Source organism: Lepidothrix coronata, unplaced genomic scaffold (genome assembly GCF_001604755.1).
Source record: "Lepidothrix coronata isolate B3197 unplaced genomic scaffold, Lepidothrix_coronata-1.0 Scaffold22, whole genome shotgun sequence".
In the NCBI taxonomy this organism is placed as follows: Eukaryota; Metazoa; Chordata; class Aves; order Passeriformes; family Pipridae; genus Lepidothrix; species Lepidothrix coronata.
Window position 1 is genome coordinate 1,376,895 of NW_016690202.1, and position 20,646 is coordinate 1,397,540.

General features: G+C 37.6%; 1 protein-coding gene across 1 annotated transcript in view; it reads left to right on the top strand.

Moving 5' to 3' along the window:
- Window positions 1-15,559, top strand: part of HOMER1 (homer scaffolding protein 1) — a 91,949-nt gene extending 76,390 nt beyond the window's left edge. Inside the window, exons 7-9 of the mRNA XM_017808093.1 lie at window positions 1,019-1,129; window positions 2,714-2,794; window positions 7,288-15,559. Of these exons, the coding sequence (XP_017663582.1) occupies window positions 1,019-1,129; window positions 2,714-2,794; window positions 7,288-7,476 (381 nt within the window). The 3' untranslated portion in view covers window positions 7,477-15,559. The remainder of the gene's footprint in view (window positions 1-1,018; window positions 1,130-2,713; window positions 2,795-7,287) is intronic.
- Window positions 15,560-20,646: the final 5,087 nt, after the last annotated feature.

A 20,646-nucleotide genomic window follows, 5' to 3' on the forward strand; every position in this document is an offset into this window, starting at 1 on the left:
ACTTTGTTTAAAGGAATTTCTGGGCCAGATTTGTGGATATATGGTGCAGCTCTGTTGAAGACTATATATTAAGACTGGCAGGCTCGTAACTTCTAGTGAAAATAATTAGTTATGAGGTTTTAAATAATATTTTTAATATTTTAACAGTTTGTTATTAAACAAAAATGTTTTAGTGCACACATCCATGCAGACATGCAATACAAGAGTTCTCTTATATTCTGTCCTGTAATGTGAGAGACTTTTCTGCTAGACTCTAGCTGCATGGATTTTATTTCTTTGATGCAGAAGCTACTTTTCGACAACTGTTTTTCTGTGAATGGCAGGATATTAACATCCTTTTGATTAGAAAATAAAATGGAAGAGCATACCAGTGCCAGGTATCTTAACTTATCCAAGGGCAGATGGAGAGTGCTTACTTTCTGCTAATACAGAGGAACTGGGCAAATCCAAATAGTGACATTAGCTGTTGGCTTTGTGTCTGAGACATGAGATCCAAAAGTTGAAAGTTGGCAGCTGTACCTTGGTAGCTGATTATCTACTATTATAATGTTGATGCTGAGTCAGAAAGTGAGGCTGTGAAATGTTAATTGGCTTGCTAGGAAGTGTGTGTTAGCGCTGTGGCTTAGAAAATGGTGTAACATTAAAAAGTGTCAGATGGAGAGGTTAGTTAGACAGACAGATATGTATTTAGTCACCAAGCCATTACTGTTTCTGAAATGGTAATTCAGCAGCATCATTAAAATTTTCAATAATTAGCATAAGTTTTAATTAATGTTCTTCTCAGCCTGTAACATATGAAATTTATTATTTCCAAGAAGTCATAACAACCATTTTATGCAAAACAATATATTAAGGAATTTTATGCTATCTTTGTAAGAACACCTTCACCATTTTAATCAGTATGAGTCACCCAGAATTAAGGGTATATTTCAAATGCAGCTATTGATGGAAATAAGTAATAGTGCCTTGAATATGTTGAAATTAATTCTGTTCGTGTTGCTTCTACTTATTTTAACAGGTGACTGAGCTAGAGTGTGTGAGCAGTCAAGCCAATGCAGTCCACACACATAAAACAGAATTAAATCAGACAATACAGGAGTTAGAGACTACACTGAAGAAAAAAGAAGAGGTATCTGCTAACTTTTTTTTTGCTTTTCTGTTACATCATTTCTAAAGCCTTTCAATATGCTTGTGATGCCTGCTAAATACTGAATTATTTCCTATTGATGATGCAAACTAAATTTTTTTCAGCTTCTTTGAAATTGTTAATGTTTTCTTGTTTATATAATTACGTCAGAACAATATAGAGCTGGGGTATATGAGTAACAACAAAAAAGGTATCATTTTTTTCTGTCTGCTTTTACCAAACATCTCTGTTTGCAAAAGTAGGTCATAAGTGGTTTCCACAGTGTCATCACACTGATGCAGTCCAGATTCTCTAAGAAAGGAAGCTGTTTTAAGTATGCTTTCCTTTTTGTGGAGAGTAGAGTTTGAAACAAGTAATACATCAATGCCTTTCTCTAGCCAGTCTGTTTTTCAAGCTTTATTAATATAGCTGAATTCTATGGTCCATAAGATCAGCACTTTCCTTAAACACATGCCAAGGCTCCAGCCTGAATCTTGATATTTATTGTGCCATGTGCCTTGGGCTGGACCAGCAGCAAGAAAATAAAAGGAATTGGAATAACACTTGCGCTGGCATAGGTCCTAGAGGAAAGCAGATCTGTGCCACAGAATGATCAGGAATCACCCCTTTGTGGGTGGGAAAAAGGAGGTGGAAGCAGCTGCATGTGAAGGATTATTTGCCCTGTATAAGAGCCCTCCATGACAGACGCAGTGGGCACTGGTGTGTATGTTTGGAGGGGCACTGGGAATTGCAGGGTTTTCAAGGAGGATGCAGGAGAGGCACAGTCATTACACAATGTCCTCTCAAAATGGAGCAAAGCCTCTTCCAAACTCCCTCATAAAATGCTTAATAGATTAGGCTCAGGTTGGTAATGTTTCCCATTTTGTTGCACATTCACTTTTGAATTATGCTAAGCTGTTGACTGCAAAGAAATCTTGCCATATGGAGTTCTGGGAGGTGAATATGCCCTTTGGGGGAAGAGTACTTAATAGTTTTAAGTTTGATATCTTTAGTTTCATTAACTCTTCTATTCTTGTCTCCTGAAAGTAAGCTAAGAACAGTTTCTCTTCTGTTCATTATTTCATCTTTATTTGTAATTTTTATAACTTATTACTTTCCTCTTGCTAATGTAAAGATACTCTTTCTTTTAGACTCTCTTTTTATGGAAATTAATGGTTAAGGTAGATTATTTTTTAACGCTCAGCCCTGACATAATAAGCAATTCACATTCAAAAATTGGATTTTTTTCTTGAAAAAATGGAGAAAGATAGATTCTAATAGAATTTAAAGTAAAAATTTGTTTTTCTAATTATAAGGACCCTTAATTTTCCAGGAAGAAATTATTTCATATCTTTTGTGTGGGAAAAGAAAACTTGGACTTTTATAAGAGAAAATGCTTGTTTTCTTCAGTTTTGGGACTGTGATTCAGAAGTACTGGGAGAAGGGATTCACGTGCTGTGATGCCAAAAACTGCCAGTTTTGGTATCATTCCAATACTTGCTCGGGAAAAGAAGCAGCAGCCAGATCATCAGCAGTGAGGCCAAGCCAGGTAACATGTTGCTAGCAAGGTTTTTTCTTCTCCCTTAGGAAATAGAAGGATTGAAACAAGAAATCGAAAATGCCAGAGAGCTCCAGGCACAGAGGGATTCTCTGACCCAGAAGTTACAGGTGAGCTATAGTGCATTATTATTTAGAGAAATTTTTTAATTAATGTTTAATTTAGAGAAAAGGGAAAAATTATTATCAAGTGAGCAGTTCACATCAGCACCTTGTGCTGTATTCACTGGAGATGCCATATAAATATGTAAGTAGACTGCACTGAAAATGCTGGGTTGGGATGGTCCTTAAGAATTTGTATCAAAAATTCTACCTGCTTTAAGTTGCTATTTTTACCTGAGGAAACAGACCCAAAATTCATTTACAAGCGCGCAGAATACTCTGAGGTTAGCAGGCGTCCTTCACTGATACATGTCCTGTGCAGTTCTGGTCTCATTTTCACAGCAGTATCTTCCTATAGGTTTTGTGTGCCACTGAAACTGTCGGTCTGTGTATCACTGGGCTGGGATGAGTTTGTATTCAGCTTTCAACCTGCACAATAAACCACATAAGGTCAAAATAAGTTTATTCATTTTTCCCCATTCTTAAGTCAAATTATTTTTAAAAAGTACATTATTACTTTGAACAGTCTTTGAAAATTGTTTTGAATACACCTGAGCTGACCTGTTTCAAAAATTGTTGGTCGCTAAAAATGGGAATTTTCAGCTGAAAAGGCACTTACATGAGACACTTAGAAGGGACATTACAATAAGAGTTAGAAATTTTTCTAGCACTAGTGTATGCAATAATTTCATTGTAAGATCATATGAAAAGTAATTGTGATGCAGGAATTAGCTATCCTTAGCAAGCACAATTATGAGAGACTAGGAAGAGATGAAGGATTAGAAAATGTTAAGTTTTTATTAAAATCTGACATCATTAAGTCAGTAGTTTCCTTTCAGTATATTTGTATATAAGTGATTGAGAGCAGCCCTGCAGAGAAGGACTTGGGAGAGATAGTTGGCGAAAAACTCAATGTGAGCCAGCAGTGAGCTCACAGCCTAGAAAGGCAATGAAATCCTGGGCTGCATCAAAAGCAGCGTGTCCTGCAGGTCCAGAGAGGTGATTCTGCCCCTCTACTCCACTCTTGTGAGACCCCACTTGCTGTGCTGCATCCAGCTCTGGGATCCCAAACATAAGAAAGACATGGAACTGTTGGAGCAAGTCCAGAGGAGGGCAACAAAGTTGATAAGAGGACTAGTGCATCTCTCTCGTGACGACAGGCTGAGAAAGTTGGGGCTGTTCATTCTGGAGAAGAAAAGGTTGCACAGCAACCTTCCAGTATCTGAACAGGGCCTACAGGGAAGCTGGAGAAGGACTCTCTGTCAAGAACTGTAGTGACAGGAGAGGGGGGATGGATTCAAGCTATAATTGTCCTGCTTTGATTATACTGGCCTTCTCTGAGCCACTTCACCCTACATCTGTGACATCAGCAAAATGGTGTTTTCTTCTCTAGCTCCAGACTGTCTCACATCTGTTCACTTATTTGATTCATCATTTATTTTCAGGGTGATTCTCTCCAGGGTTCATACTGTTTGTCTTACTCTTTGTTCTTGTGCTTTATTTTTCCCTCTTGTGCTTTGCAAATGGATTATCTCACTCTAAGCCTGTATGAAAAATGCTGTACAAAGAAATTACTATTTCAAGGTGTATTGCATTTCTGATACACTCATATCAGCAGTATAATTAGAAATCAATCATTGGCAAATTCCAGTGAAGAGCAATATGTTATTACTGTGAAGGTTAAGAATCAGGGCCTTTGTTACTTAATAATTTCATTAGCAATGTAGAGAAGTTGTATCAATGAGTCACGATTAGTGTGACTCTCACAGTGGTCAGGATATCTTTATTAGTATGTCTGATTCCTGAATATAGGTGTTGTGTATGGTTTGAATATTTTATTCCAATCCTTACACTGAATTCTGCAAAAGATTATTACAGTGCAAACAACAAATATAAGTAATAATAATTTATTTATTTTGTAAGATAAAACAATATGAGTAATTATTGTATGATGGAAGAGCTTGAAAAAAACAGTGTAAAATACACTCTGCAAAGGGCCTGAATGTATCAAAGAGTCAGTTTATTGTTAGATGGGATCACCTGCAAATAAAGGGAAATGACACAACTGGGGGAATAGATTACACTACATGGATACGTCTCCACCTCTTCCAATTAAGAAGCAACAGTTTTGAGGTAGAACTGATTTGAAATAGGAAGCTGCACGTAATTTGGACATGAATTTACAATCCAATAACATTGCAAAAAACATTAATACTAATCTAGGGTAAATACACTTAAGGATCAAATGTAAATTTGGGAAGAAGCATTTTCCAGAAATTAAAAGCAAGAGCTCATGGCATATTTCAATTTAAGACTGTCCGAGGAGGACCTGAAAGATGATTTTCAGTGCTAGTTACAGGCCAACAGGATGTTCTATTCTGGCCTAGATATCAGAATATAAAGCCCTATATATATCCATGAATTTGTTCCTGCTTGCCTCCTTGCAGAAATTAATTACTTCTGGGGTAAGAGCAGTGGCAAGGAGACTTCCCAGAGTACACAGATTTGGTGAGAAGAGGAACAGTGATAGGAGAAGCAGGACACATGAACAGATACTGAAAAGCAGCAGTCAGTTTTCTCTGAACTAAAGAAAGGACTGTATCATTCTGGCAGAGCTGAGAATACCTTGGATTTTCCTTTTTGTCCTATACTACAATTAGTTGGCCTCAGAGGGTCTCAAGCCTGTGCAGTCACTACACCAGGTAATACTTGTAAGTACTCAGCTTGGAAGGCAGGAGCAGGCCAATGAAGGAGAGCCTTTGTATGGTGTGACTGTCTTATGACCACTTGGCTTCTTCATTTGTAGCAGCAGTGGAGTAGCTAATCACTACACAAACATGTATGTTTTTTATTTATATAATTTCTACAAATACTCTTTTCAGTTAGCTTCTTTTAGTGCTTTAGCAACAATATTGTTCAGTGCTAAATAGGTTAATTCTTCTCTTAGTCCTGGCAGTGAAAGGTGATTCCTGCTCTCAGCTGTGCTGTCAAGACCAGTGCCCAAAACTCTATAGTTTTTAACTTGCTCATTTACAAACAAGAACTAAGGGATGTATTCAGTTTGGCTTGGATGTAACCCTTGGCTTCACAAGCAGCCACAATTATGAATCAGTGATGGTCCTGATGTTCTGTCTTCTTCACCTGCACCTACTGCTGTGGTTGGGAGCTGAAAGTGAGCACTGGCCACATCACCCCATCCCTCCTCTGGCCAGGGATGCAGCACCCAATCAACTTTGCCATCAAACCCATCACAAGTGGAAACCTTTCTCAAGCCATGGACTTTGACACAGGGCTGCTGTTTTATACCTGTTACTCTTGAATGCCCAAATATATTTTCTGTATTAAGGCAGGTTGTTATGTCCTATGGTTATCTGATATTTCTCCAATATAAATATCAATATATTTCTTAGCTTTAGAGGAGACAGAAGAATCACAGCAAATACAGTGGGGGAGTTGGAGGGCTGAAAGAGGAGTTGCTCATGCTGTGGGAGCATGAGCTCCCCCTCCCTATTGCTTTGTAAAACTATTTGTAAAAACTCAGAGCATTTCATAACTGAAATTACAAAATTTAGCATGAATTTATGAGGTGTGCAATGAATGGAACAAAGAACAATATGCTATTCCAGACCCACATGACTGCTACATCAGTAATTTGATCAAAGAGAAGGCATCTGGTTTGCACAGGGCTGAGCAGCCGCGACCTCCCTGCCCTGTCAGGTGCAAGCTGGAACACAAGGAGTCCCAGTAGGCTGATGCCAGGGGTTTCTGCTTGTGAATGAGAGCTGAGCTTGCTCAGGGTCAGATCCCTTTGACTGTGTCTAACATGCTGCCCCCCTCATCTTTCCACTCACTGTGTGGGAATTGCTTGTCCATAGAGCAGTGTTGGCTCTCCCGCTATCGCTGCTGCCACAGCTGTGCTGTTGTGGGGCTTGCAGGTGGGTGCTCCAGAGCACTGTGCAGTGAGGCAAGATGTGCTTATGCTTTCTGGTTTACATTTGTTACAGTCAATGTCACCTTGACATCAGTCTTGGTAGGTTATGTTCCTGTCTTAATTTTCAGAGTGCAAAGGCCTGTAAGGTACTCCTCCTAAGCAGTGTTCTGGATGGGTTTCTCCATGAGAACATTTCATGGAGACCATGTCCTTGATTCATGGTCTAAATCAGGGTATACTTGAATTTAAGTAAACTTCTGAGAAGCTGTTTTTCTTAGGTGGTAAATTTCTCAATGATAGAAGTAAGTGTATCGTTTGTTCACTGACTAAATTTTATCCCTCTCCCAAAGTTTCTGTCTTTCAGACAGTTACGGAAAAAGATCAGGAAGTAGCAGTACATATGGAATCACAATAACAATTCATGTTCTGATTTTGGCTTAGTGGAAATTGTAAAGAGTCATAAATTGTTTTAAAAAGCAGTTGACAAAAATAGCACACAAGTACCAGCAGGAGGTTAGACTGCTTTCTGTTTGCAGACAAGACATTAACATGTTATGTATTTTTTCTGAAGGAAGTAGAAATTCGAAACAAAGACCTGGAAGGCCAGCTGTCTGATCTAGAGCAACGTCTGGAGAAAAGTCAGAATGAGCAAGAAGCTTTTCGCAATAACTTGAAGACACTTTTAGAAATTCTTGATGGAAAAATATTTGAACTAACAGAGTTACGAGATAACTTGGCCAAGCTAATAGAATGCAGTTAAGAAAAGGGGATTTCAGTGCCAATCAGCTTAAAGATGCACTGTCTCTCTTCATAGGACTGTGTTGGGCTCTGCATCAAAGTTGCACAAATTTAGAAAATGCTCCTCTGAGAGGGATTGTTTTAAATTTGAGTTGTATTTCAATGTAAAATTTAGAACTCAGCTTGTTGAAGAAAAAAATAAGAAACAAAAAAACTTGAATTACAAATTACCTCCTTGTACATTATTGGCCACAAATAACTTGAAAGATATTAATAATAATTGAATGCAATCCTTTTCTAATTATCAGTGATGGAAGAATTAGCAGTGTCCCAAGTCACATCCCCTTTTTGTGATAGATACAATAGAGGTTTTCTGCTGTTTTATTTATTTAAGATATTTAATTGCTGTGTTTTGTGCAAGAACTTAGTGATGACAGCCCTGTATTTTGTTGTTCATAATAATTTCTCAGGGTATGTTGCACTGTGGAGAAGCAGTGCCGGTACCAATTTATTTTTGCCAGGAATGAGAGAGAGTTGCATCTTTAATTGAAACAGATTTACTATAACTGCTTGTATAAAGTTCTTCTTTTTTTGGGTTTTTTTGGTTGTTTGATTGGTTGGGTTTTGATTTTTTTTTTTAATATATATATATATATATACTGGAAGATACAGTATTTCTTTATGGAGCTAATCTGGTGTTCTACAATATTGTCCAATGTAAGGTTTACTTTTTCATTGAATTCTATGTAATTACAGTGAGATAGTATCTTCCACTTAACTATATTTTTAAGCCAATCAATGATGGAAGGTGAGTCCCTAGGGAAAAAAAAGCCCCAAACCCCCTTAGAATTTTAAATGTAAATTCAAAATTTTAAATTTGACCTGCACAGATAACAAGGAATGGTCAGTTGTTTGTTTTCTGGCCTTGATACTTATATTGAATGTTCAATTAACTGTTAACCTGCTCTGCGGGAGGCTTTTTCAGAATGTCACATGAAATTCAGGTTCTGTGAATAATGACTTATGGGGAGCACTGTTTTGTTACAGATTGCACTAAGGGCATAGAGCTATTGCAAGGGATTGCTCATACACTGAACTTGTCTAGACAAGAAGGCTGTTTCTTGAAGTTTTGTTATCATAGCAAATTGAATTGAAGACATATTTACTCTTTTATGGGTCTTCATATCACATCTTTATCAAAACTATACCAGGCAATATTCTGAACTGTTAATTAAGTGTTTAAAAACAGAAAATTGAATTCAATTACCCTCCATGAGCAGGTTTTAAAGTTGTTTTGATGTAATTTTAACAGACTTTTGGCAAATACACATTTCTTTATATAATAGATTTATTTTAAAAAAACCCAACTCTTTGAAAGGTAAGCCAAGTGTCATGTGTCTTGCATCACAGTGCATTCTTGACATAATTTGCTTGTAATATTGAAGAGGGCTTTTTTAAAATGGATGAGCAAGTGCCAGACTTCAGAGTCGAAAGATGCACGAACCCTTGTTGCTCCCCAAATTAATTTGAATGTTAAACATGAAGTCTAGCTGCTTTGTACAACACAGTTTTATTCACTTAGAGACTGATATTCAAAACTAGAAAAGATAAGTTTGTTTTCATGTGTGTACTGTGTGTATATACCATATAATACACACGGGTTGTCATTTATATTGGAAAGACATGCTTTATTTCTAAAATACCTTTTTTTTCATTTACCAGTGATTTTTCAGGTCTCCCCTGACTAGTCAGGGAAGTGGCTTAGGTCAAATGCTAAACTGTCATGTATTATATGGTATGTAATATACACAATGTTTACGCTTTCTCCATATTTTTTAGGGTATTTTCTCACATTTATTAAAGGGGTGGGGGGAGCTTGTTTCATTGTGCTACTGGTTGAAAACTTTGTGGTGAACTATGTGTTTTTTCATTCAGGGGATTTTAGACAGTGGTGTGTATATCTTCATCAGGTCCAGATGAGCAGATACAGCCAGTTTTTAATTTTCCTGGGGATATTTGGGCCTGATTCTCCTGTCACTTGTGCTGCTGTAAACCATATGTCCTTGATGTGATGTCAGCAACATTCCGTTGGCATAACATCTGTGGAAGTGCAAGGAGAATTTGGCCTGCTAATGCTCAGTGGACATAATAAGGATGAAGAAAGAATAAAAAGAAAATGATGGAATAAATGTAATATTATTTTTAATGATATTATTATTGACATTTTTAAAGATATGATGTCATATGTGTGGGGAAAGAGTGGACTGAAATATTTCCACTTAAATTTTGTGAATATGTGTGGTACATGAGCATTTCTATGTATAAGTACACACACATATGTATATACAAAACATGGAAAAATTTAGATGTGCACATTTTTAATATTTTCCTATTGAAATTAAATTTAAAATTGGAAATTGATATTTGAGAATTTCTTTTCTCATAGAGTAGATATGCTTCATTTCTTTTTTTTTTAATAATACAATTACTGAGGGCTGCACCTTTGAATTCCCAAATAGTTGCCAAACATAAATATGGGATAAGGTGGACATACGTGCACATATAAATAAAATCCTATGTCTAAGACTATTTTTAATGCTTATGTACAGTAGGCAAGTGTTTAGAAATTGTGATCTAAAGTTCATGCTTAGGTGGCTATACCTACTGGAGCCTCTCCACTTCTGTTTTAAGATAAAAATTTTCTGGTTTAAAGCATTACTGTCTGTGAGACAGGTACTGCACATTGTATCTATCTTTGATGAAACTATGGGAATATGTATACAAGAACAGTGTTCAGTACAATAGCCTGAAAACATGACCGTGAACTTGCACTGGAGGGGAGAGCAGTCACTTTGTGTATAACTTGTTACATGGCAACTACAGTCTTGTAAAAAAAACAAAGCAAAAAGAACTACCATAAGCCTCACAGAAATACAGAAATAATAATAATAATAAAAATAAATAAATTAAAAAAAAGGAAAAGAAAAAAAGAGGAAAAAAAGAGAAAAAAATCAAACCCACAGTTTTTTATTTTGAAACACACTTGCTGTTCTCTGGAGAATGTACTTTTACTCTTTTTTCTTTTTTCTTCTTAAATCTTTTCAAGTATGTGCAAGTGATTGCAGCAGCTACCTTAATCTTTCAGGTGCTACTGGATTTTGCATTAGCGTGTTATGTTGTGAAATCCTGACTTTGACATAAAAGATTTTTGTAAGTATATCCCCGTCTGGATAGCTAGTTTTTGGAGTGTCTTGTTCATAATCCATATGTCTCAATGATCCAGAAATTGCATTTTTATATGTGGACAAAGTAAAACCTATGAATTAAACTGTTTGTTACAGACTGGGAGTTCCTTTTCCTGGCCAGTATATCCAGGAAAGAGGAGAAAAAAATGAACTGCTAATGCAGAAATGCTGTTAAAGGTCTCTAAGAAAATACATTTTCAGGTAAAATATAAATAAATAAATAAAGGGCTAAACCAGATGTTACACAAATAAGAATTGTTTAATGCTATCGGTGGCATTCCCAGGATAATTCCTTTAAAGAAAACCCTGCAAGAATGAACAGTGCATCAATTAAAGGTTAATATTTTGGGATGTGTCTTCGGTTGTCAGTTGTGAAAGGTTTCTGATTTCTGCTCATTTTTCTACCCGTTAGAGATGACATTCAGGTTTACCTTCAATAAGAGGCTAAATCTCAATTCATTCTATATCATCTTATATATTCTGTACTGAAGTGGCTGCTGAACAGCGCTCTGCATACACTGCATTCAAAAATCAAATCCATTTTTCAGAATTACCACATGGAGAGAGGAATGGAAAACTCTTGCAGACCATCACTCTCTGTGGATATCGGTACTGTGGATATCAGTAAAAACACTGAACTTGGTCGATTGCAGAAATCTTGGATCATGAGGCCAAAGATAAATCTAAATAGAGATTAGGTCTGGATGTCAAAATACAATTAAAAAAGGACCGTCAAGAAACTCTATCCAAATATGCGTAGTTCAGTCTCAGTAACTGGACATAACTGCCAGTTAAGTGGACACCTATACGTTAAGGGTTTTTTCAGGAAATGGACCTGACTCTGCAAAGCAGTGTTCAATTGTCTTGTTTACATTTTCTTAGTAATGCTGCATATGTGCACTACCTCTGAACGGTGCTGAGCAGAGAGCATATCACTAAATAACGTTATTTAAAATCTCTGGTTTTGCTGAGTAGCCTTAGTTCCTCGTTGTACTCCACTTACTTCACACAAGTAGGATTAATTTTCCCTATTATGCTAAATGTTTTGGAACAATGAGCAGAGTTTTTTGTTAGATCCTGGAATCAGTTCAGCTCATGTCCACTGTTCTGGCCACGCAATCTAGCCAGAAAGCAGCTGTGAGTGTAAATATCGCAATACCTCTAGATACTGTAGACAGAAGTGGGTTTTCACACCATATGGGGTCTCATAGCTTGCCTGCCAAAACCTCTCAGGGACCTGCAGTCGCCAGAACTGCTTCTGCACTGCTGGCAGCTCATTGTAGGACCAAAGAAACACAATATACCCATTTTTTCCCCTCATTGCTGAGTCTTGCACAAGCAGAGCTCAGATGCAACAATACATCTGGCAGGTTTTATCACTTTCAGATAAAGGCATGGGAAGGAGAGTGACTATCAAAAATGGTTTCAATTTGGGGTGTGGGGGGGAAACGCAGATTTCAAAAAGATTTCTTAGTGCAGAACCTTTGTGTAGCTGTAAAATAGGCAAGAATGGTTTGCATAGGGAAGGACAAACCACCTGAAAGGATCTCGCTTTCCTAGGTGTTCACATCATGCTGACATTGAGCATACCTGGCTTGCCAAAACTCTGCTCTGATTGCTATAGGCTTCTCAAGGTCAGCACTGGGGGTGTGTTTCATGAACACAGCTGAAGTCCTGACAGTCTGCAAACCCCATGTCCTTTCAGTCTTTTATCTTCACAGCTCTAGAGGTTTGGTACCAGTTTTAGCCATTGGTAGTGGTTGATGATGCTCCCTGTTTTTTCCTGCCATCAGTTCCTATCACCAGTGGTGTTTGTGTAATAGAATTCTGAGCTGGGTTTTAGGGTTTGTCTTTCTTTAACTTCAAAGTAGTTTCCAACTTTGTCCACCCCTGCTCTGGGGATTCTCATCTGCTCTTATCTGAGCCTCATCTCACTGCATGGATCCAGCAGTGTGTCAGCCACTTTTGCTTTCATTAGATTGAGAGTAGCAACCTAGACATTTTCTTGGAAGACAACTTGCATTTCTGTGACTGCAGTAATTCTTGAAGAGGAGGGGTTTTTTTTTCCCAGTAGATCAAGACGGAGGCAGAAACAAGGACTTTCACAAACAATACATGCATCCAGGTGCTAAGGGGAGAGGAAGAGCTACCCTGACAAGGTATGTGCAAATATAATCTGTGTGTATGGATTTAAATAGGGTCAGGCAGATATTTTCAAGGTTAATATTTTCAGAGAGGGAACAAGACATATGAAATTCTCTGAGTCTGGCTTTATTTTGTTAAATGATCAATGATCAAACATGCCAAGAGAAGAAGCAGTGAGAAAACCTCACAGATGCTCTAAACAAGCATTACTGAAACACATCACGAGGACGTATTTTGAATCAGAGCTGTCTAAAAGAGAGCAATGCAAGTATTTTCAGAAGACAGGAGTTTGTATGCTCTTTACTGATGATGACTGCATTGCACAAATAGAACTTCCCTATAAGGCATGTGTAACTCCTCAAGTCAAAATACAGGAATATGTTAGGATTGGCAGGCTGTTTTCAGAAGAAACTGAACTGATCTTCCTGCTAAAACAAAGGGATCCTATACCTGGCAGCAAAAATTCCCATCAAGCCAAAGGATTTCTGTCATCAGCTAGGACAGGTGACAGGTCTTTTGCAAATGAATTATAGCAACATTGGAAACCTCCATGAGAGAACCAGTACAAAGATGAGAGCAGGTTTCTGTGCAGCTGCTGCAGTGTGCCTGAGTCACAGGGAAATCTTGCTACAGGACTTAGTCCAGACTGGCAGGTTGGGCAGGTGGCAAACACTGCTCTAAGCTCTGAGACTTTCAAGGGAATTTTGACGCTTGGGCCAAATTGCAGTACTGAACTGGACATAGGTATTCTAAAATCCATAAGGAAGTAAGGCCTCACAGAGTACAGCATTAGTCAGCTCTGTGGCTGAGCAAACAACCCCACTAGGAACTGCTGGAATGTTTGGACATGCAATCGCCTCCGTAACCCCAGCAGTGAGAAGGGTTTACTTGGAGGACAAGATCAAACAGTTTCAGCAGCCTTTGAGGTTGGTTTTACAGCTCGGGAGGAGCTACTAGGTGGCTGTGGAATTTGCTGTGACGTTTCAAGTCTCTTTTTTGAGGCACTGTACCAGAAGAGGGGGCTGCTACAGAGGCAGTTGTGAGCTGACGTCCCTGACCCCCACGAGCACAGTGCTGGATCTTAGGTGGCATAAATGCTGGCATGTAGCTACTTGGAAAATAGCTGGTCACAGTGGTGTGTCAAGGGATCAGGCCTTCATTGGCTGGAAGGTCTTGGCAGATTTAAGTGAAGAAATTGTAATTTAAAATATTTCAGGCTAAGTTGTTTTTAGTTTGGGGTTTCTTTTTTTTTTCTTTTTTTTAAATGAAACTCCATGACTTGCCATTGCAATGACATGTTGATGGCTTAACAGAAAACACTGTAGTGTCCTCTTGGGAAACAGCTAAGCTCCTTCCCCTAGGTGAGCTCCAAAGGGAGCAGAAGCTAAATTTTGCATTCAGTTGCTTAGCCAGCCTGGTACTGACAGTACCACACACTTTCTTATTCAGAAGCATCCCTGCAACTATGAGTATCCACCAAGGACTGCAGCAGATTTGATCATCTGGGCCTCAAAAGGCTAGAAGTCTTGAGTTCTCTTGGGCAGCTGATGGCTGGGAGCACAACCGAGGTTTATCCCAGAAGGCTGATAGTGCAGTCTCAACAAATGCTGGCTGGGACACAGAGTTTCTGTTCAAAGGTTGTTATTGCAAATTGAGATTAAAAGCTGAAGACTTCTGCAAAATAGGACAGAGCATTTACTTGCAACTGTAACTGCTTTTGAGTATTTAAATGTGTTTTAGATGTAATATATGTTAATTTGTACACAAATCTAAGCAAAGCATCCTCATAGGCAATGTGTGGCTCATGTTCTCCCAGAAAACATAGCCCACATAGATACCTTTCATATTTTTTTTTTTAAGCGTAACAAACCTAATCTCCTGAACAGAGATTTGCTCTATCAGTCAAGCATAGTTGACTAATGCTACCTTTGACTGAGGACAATTCATGCACTCCTTCCATCTCTTCCCAGAATGGATTAGTGAAAGTAGACATGGTACAAGTGTCACTCAGCTTTTCTTGACCCTGGCTGCAGGCCACAGGCACCGGAGGAATGGTCAGACCTCACAAAAGCCAACAGCCTGACCCACTGAGCACAGTTTGAGTTAAAGTTGAATAACAGTAAGGCAGGGCATGCATGACGGGCCATATAAAATGCTGTTGCAGAGTGGGTGGAAATAATTTGCTCATGCAGTGGTGCTGGACAAGAGGGGAGGTAATGACCTTAGCTTTCATCTAAGTTTGCTATTAAGAGAAGCCCTCAACCAGTAGGCACTTCAATGGATCACTCAAGTGTGATCTTCCAGCAGTAGAAACCTTTAGGAAACCACTACAGGAATGACAAAGGTACATATGGCTCAGCAACAAAAGTAAAGGATTTGTCATTTTTTTTTTAGTACTATCAATTTTATTTTTTAATGCCAATTTTTTTTTTTTTAACATGTCATTAGAAACCAAGAGCAGTTTGCAATGTCAAATTGTTTTTGCAGGACTCTCTACACTTCAACAGTTATTTTACTCACAGCAAGTGAGTGTGGGGGGGAAAAAGGCCATCACTTTATGATGCTTCAAATGAAGTTGATTCATAAAACGTCTGTTGTGTTGTTTAAATTGTGCATTTAACATGCATGGCAGTTTGAGCATGCAGTGATGATTTTGTATGCTAAGAGCTCAGTTACATTCTTACTGAATTTAATGGGATTAAAATAAAGTACTGAGGAACAAAAAGTATAGTTAATCCAAGTGTTTTGTATGAATTGCATGATTCTTCAATAAATAGTAATGTACAGAGGGAGGGTGATGCCAATTAGAAAAGTTGTTAAGATAAAAGAATGAAGTAAACAGTGACTTTTGTTTGAAAGACCATCAATGTGCTTGGCCTTATATAAGCAATATGGGGTGGTAGTGAGATGTCCCAGAGAAGTCAGAAAGTCTGCTGTCTTCCATGGTGAGGAGAAAGGGTGACAAGAAGGCAATACAGGTGATTTGCCTGTGGCACAAGTATCTCCAACAAACATCCCACAGGCAGCACACTACTACAGTAGGAATAAAGGGTAAGGCAGCAGATAGTGAACTTAAATGTAATTTTTGTTTTGGGTTTTTTTTTTTTTCCCCAGAGTTTTGGTTGATGAATGGTAAGTGAACCCCAGCACCAACACAGACAGGCACCAGCTTTAACGGCACAGATAATATTCTCTGCCCATTTTTATCCATCAGCCCTTGCTGTGAAGGCAACATTTCAAGGGAGGTATGCTGTCTTTGAGCTAATGAAAGGCTGGACAGTGAGCATGACTGTGGTGAAGATTTGCATAAAGTTTAGAGAAAATAAGAGACTGAGAATCTTGGTGCAAAGGGGGAAAGGGCAGGAAGGCATCTCCATGGGAACAATTCTGCAGGATGGAGAGCAGCACTTCTGTAAGGTAGGTTATATGGCAGTGATGCTTAAGCTTCCTGGTAAAACCTCTGGGATGGTTTTCTGCTGTAGGGCAGCTCATGTTAACAAAGTGATGCTTTGAACAGCTGAACGACTGACATGGTACATCTAAAGTTTACAGAGGCCATTTTATCCTTAATTATAATCCTCACTCCCAAAAGGTAAGAACAGTGGCAAAACTCTGTAACACTAGACTTAGACACTGCGATCTGTGACATGCACACTAAGTTCAGGCTGTGGTGATGGCAGTGACACACTGGTGGCTTGGTGATCTGGAGATTCAGAGATACTGCAAAAGTCTATGATTCTAGGATTCCCTTGTGGCAGGAAGAATGAAGCCTATAAAAGGGACTTCTCCCTATTATGGGAAGCAATAGTAAGAACTGCTGAGAAAGGTTTATTGGTTTTAGGAGATCTGACAAACTCGCTTTCCATTTTTACTTCTCTCCCTTGTATGTATTGCCTCTGTTAAGTAGTAAGTGGTGGAAATGAAACAAACCCTGCATAACACTGGTTCCTGTGAGAAAGAGCGGTTTTATTTCTACAAGTTTCAGAGGCACTGTGGCCCAGTGAATATTATTTACAATGTACCTTTGCTTTACACCTGACATGTAATGAACAGAAAAAAAAATAAAGGATGGTTCTACATATCTTCCATCTTCTATGTGTTGTACAAACATTTAGGCCTTATTCTGCATAGCACAGTAGTGCCTTCCAAGTGTGCCTACAGATATATTCACTAATCTGAAATTCTGATGCAGGCATTAAATACACTATCAACCCATAGGGATAACCACACTAGTCATATAAAAGCATCTACTTATCCACTGAAGCCAATGCCAAAGCAGACACCAGTTGATGGTACATCTGTCTGTCCTGCACAGGCCCCCACACCACAGTCACACACTGCTGAGGGCACAGCCGGACCAAGAGGAACAGAACTCGGATACAAATACAACTCTCTTCTTTCTTAAGTCAGCAACTACTTGCTTATTTCAAAGCACATTTCCTACTTGTTCTATGTGTGTTCTGCCACAACCCAAAATTAACAGCATATGCCACGTGAACCCGATGTAAAAACATCACGAGGAAACCAAAGCCAGACAGGCCTTGAATTTTGTTTAAGACACTCTGCAGTGTAGATTTATAGTGCAAATACCACCTTTGTTTCAAATCGCTCTTAGAAATGTCCAGCCTTTTTCTTGTTTTCTCAGGATTGTAATTGCATTAAAAATTTCCTGTTCTAGGAATACACTCATTTTTTTATCTTCCTCATGTTAAGGGACCACCTGGACATAGAACCCACCTGCACTGCATCAGAAACACAGAAGCCAAAGGGAAAGGAGACACAATACAAACATATCTCTTTCATAAGATTTATGTTTACATAAATAACAACATAAAATGACTAAAGGAAAAAACCAGAAAAACTTACCCACAGACATCTAGGAACTCTAGTTTGGGACACGGTAAGTGTAATAAGGGAACTAAAGCTCTTACCGTTTCTGGATTTAAACTTTTACATTTTTTCATAGTGTTTGTCTTTCGATTAAGAGATGGAAAGTGGGTGTGACTTGTATTTAAGCACAACTATTCTGCATTATTTAAGAGCAAGTTTCTTCTATAATACCTCAACTGTTCATGTGACTCCGTTTAGAAAGATGTTACCTAAATATATTATTCCCTGTTGCAACACAGCGTAGACACAACCACCTGCCATTAAGCAATAACAGGCAGCTTGAGGAGTTAAAAGAGTAACAAAGGGAACCAAAATGAATCAGATCTGAATTTTTTTTTTTGGTGGGAACCAAACTATGCTAAAAATATTTCTTTTAATGTTGGTACATAGTCAAAGGTAAAACCAAGACAGTGGTCAAATAAATATCTTTTAATAAAGAAAAAAGGAATAATTTTAAAGCACCAAAACTGTGAGTATGATGTTACATTGCATGTACAATAAGGTGAATGCAGTACTTTGCGTACAGGTTTATATTTCTGAATCATGATAATAAAAAAACATGAGATACACAGAAATAAACTTGCGTTGCTGAAAAGCTGCACTAAAAAAAAAGACCAAAAAGCAGACAGTTTTTAGGTATTGCTAGAAATGTCTGTTTAGTTTTTAACCTTTTTTTTTAAAACATACTTGTGCTTAACACTTTATAACTTTGAGCTTTTGCAGGCATAGTAAATTTGCAGAATTGTTTACAATAAAATACGATTTTAATATGTCCTTTTGAATATAATGGAGTTAAAGAACTTTCTTAAAGCCAAGCACAATGTGCTAGTAGTGTCTGAGTCTAATAATAATATTGCACAAAGCTAGTGAATGGAAAATTTATTCTCTTTAGATTATTTCTTATTTATTCAACAGGCTTAACAAAGAAGTTAGTTTCACTAAGCTTCACTGGCTTCATTCATGCAAGACAACTTGCAGCCATTTGTAAATTCTTAAGCTTTCCTTTTATGATGATACCTTTTTTATACATTAAGATGAAATTCAAAATATATGGCAACTGCAACACCATGCTGGGAGATGTTAAGTGAATATCCCCAATGTCCAACACCTATTTCCCAATTCAGAAATCAAAAATAAGTTTGTAATCTGAAAATCAAGCCAGTCTACAGCAAACTTATTACAAGATAGGCAACAGACTGGACTAAAAATCTCTGCAGAGTTTGGACTTTATGCACCAAAACAGTGATCATCTTTTTTTGCTTGTTTCCAATGAACACACTTCTGGTTAACAGCCTTAGATAACAGCTTTAAATAACGCTCTACGTTAATATTAGAAACTCAGCAGAGTAAAATTCATTGCTTGGTCATTTCCCATGATAGAGATACAGAGCATTCACATTTGAGAATGGAAAAGATGACCACTTCTGTCAAATTCTGAAGCTCTGGGCCACAGAACATAGAAGACCTGAATCACAACAAAAATATATAGATGTCAGGTTGCAGATTCACCACAGTCAGAGCTGTGAGTTTTGGGCTAACAGTCAAACTGAACAGGAAGTACAAAGACCTATATATGCAACATCCCTCCCACAAATATACTGGCATGCCCTCCCTCCCTTGACCCTCCTAAAAATTCTAATTTTAAGTATTTAAGTATTTATTGTATTAGGCGTCAATTAAATATAAATTTATTTTGTAGGAAAATTTAAATTACAGTATATGTGTAGGTTAAAAATAGCCATTGCTGTTGATAGCATTAATAGCAATATGTCAATGTGCTTATTACACCAAAGAGCAATTTGCAGTCAAGTTTAAGATGATCTACTGTCTGTCAGCTCCCAGAGCAGTGAAATCATGCAACAAACTCTCCCAGTAAGGTGCTTCTGTTACTCCTTTTCTTTGCAAGAAGCTTTGCTTGTTCTTAACATTAATTCTGTAGTGAGAAACATAACAACGTATTGTCCATGCTTATGGAATTGTTACCAGAAATATATGCAGGTAATTTATTACATAAGCATTACAATGAAAATAAAATCTGATTACACGCATAAGCAAACTTGATTTACAAATTACACTCTTGAAATTCAGTGCAACAAATGGAACAAGAGTAACATTAACCAATAATGTTTCTGCTTCCTCAGTAAGTTGCATCTTCAATAATGCATCTGTCATTACTTTAATATTAAACAGTACAGAATATAGTGCTCATACTCAAAATGATTCTTTACAAATAATATAGTGAAGTATGTTAAGTTCTATCCCCAATGCAGTCACAAAAGAACACAATATATAATCATACTAATTTATTTTACAAGTGTCTGGTGTAGGATGCAGACTGTCAGATTTAAAACAAACAAACAAAACTCAAAAGTGATGTTTGAAAAATAAAAAAGCCTTCATCTACCCTAGACAGATAACTAGCATATAAAAATAAGTGAAGTGAGTAAGACTATTGGTCAACTGTAAAGGATCTGGAACCTCTGTGAATGAGAGCATGAAATTTTTGTTGATGAAAATTCCATTTCTGAACAAAAGACTACTGCTGTTTACATTTTGGTTATTTTAGTAGAAACTGAGTATTTAGTTTCTTGTTCCCACTCAAAAAAGATTTTTCAGTCCTTACATAAGCATTTGTACAATAAACATTATGCATTCCAACTCCTTACCTCACAGGATCAATTACACCATAGTAAGAGTTTTAATTTGAACAAAGAAAGAAGAAAGAAGCTTCTAAAAATGGAAAAACCCCAACAGATGACAAATTGCTTAAGATAAATAACTAGCAATGGAACAATGCAGTCACAACAATGAAACGAAAAATACCAATAGTCAGAAAGGTCTTTTTATGGAGGCTCCTTGCACATGTTTCTGTGTTTTTTCTTAGTGATGCTTGCCAAGATTTCTCAAGGACC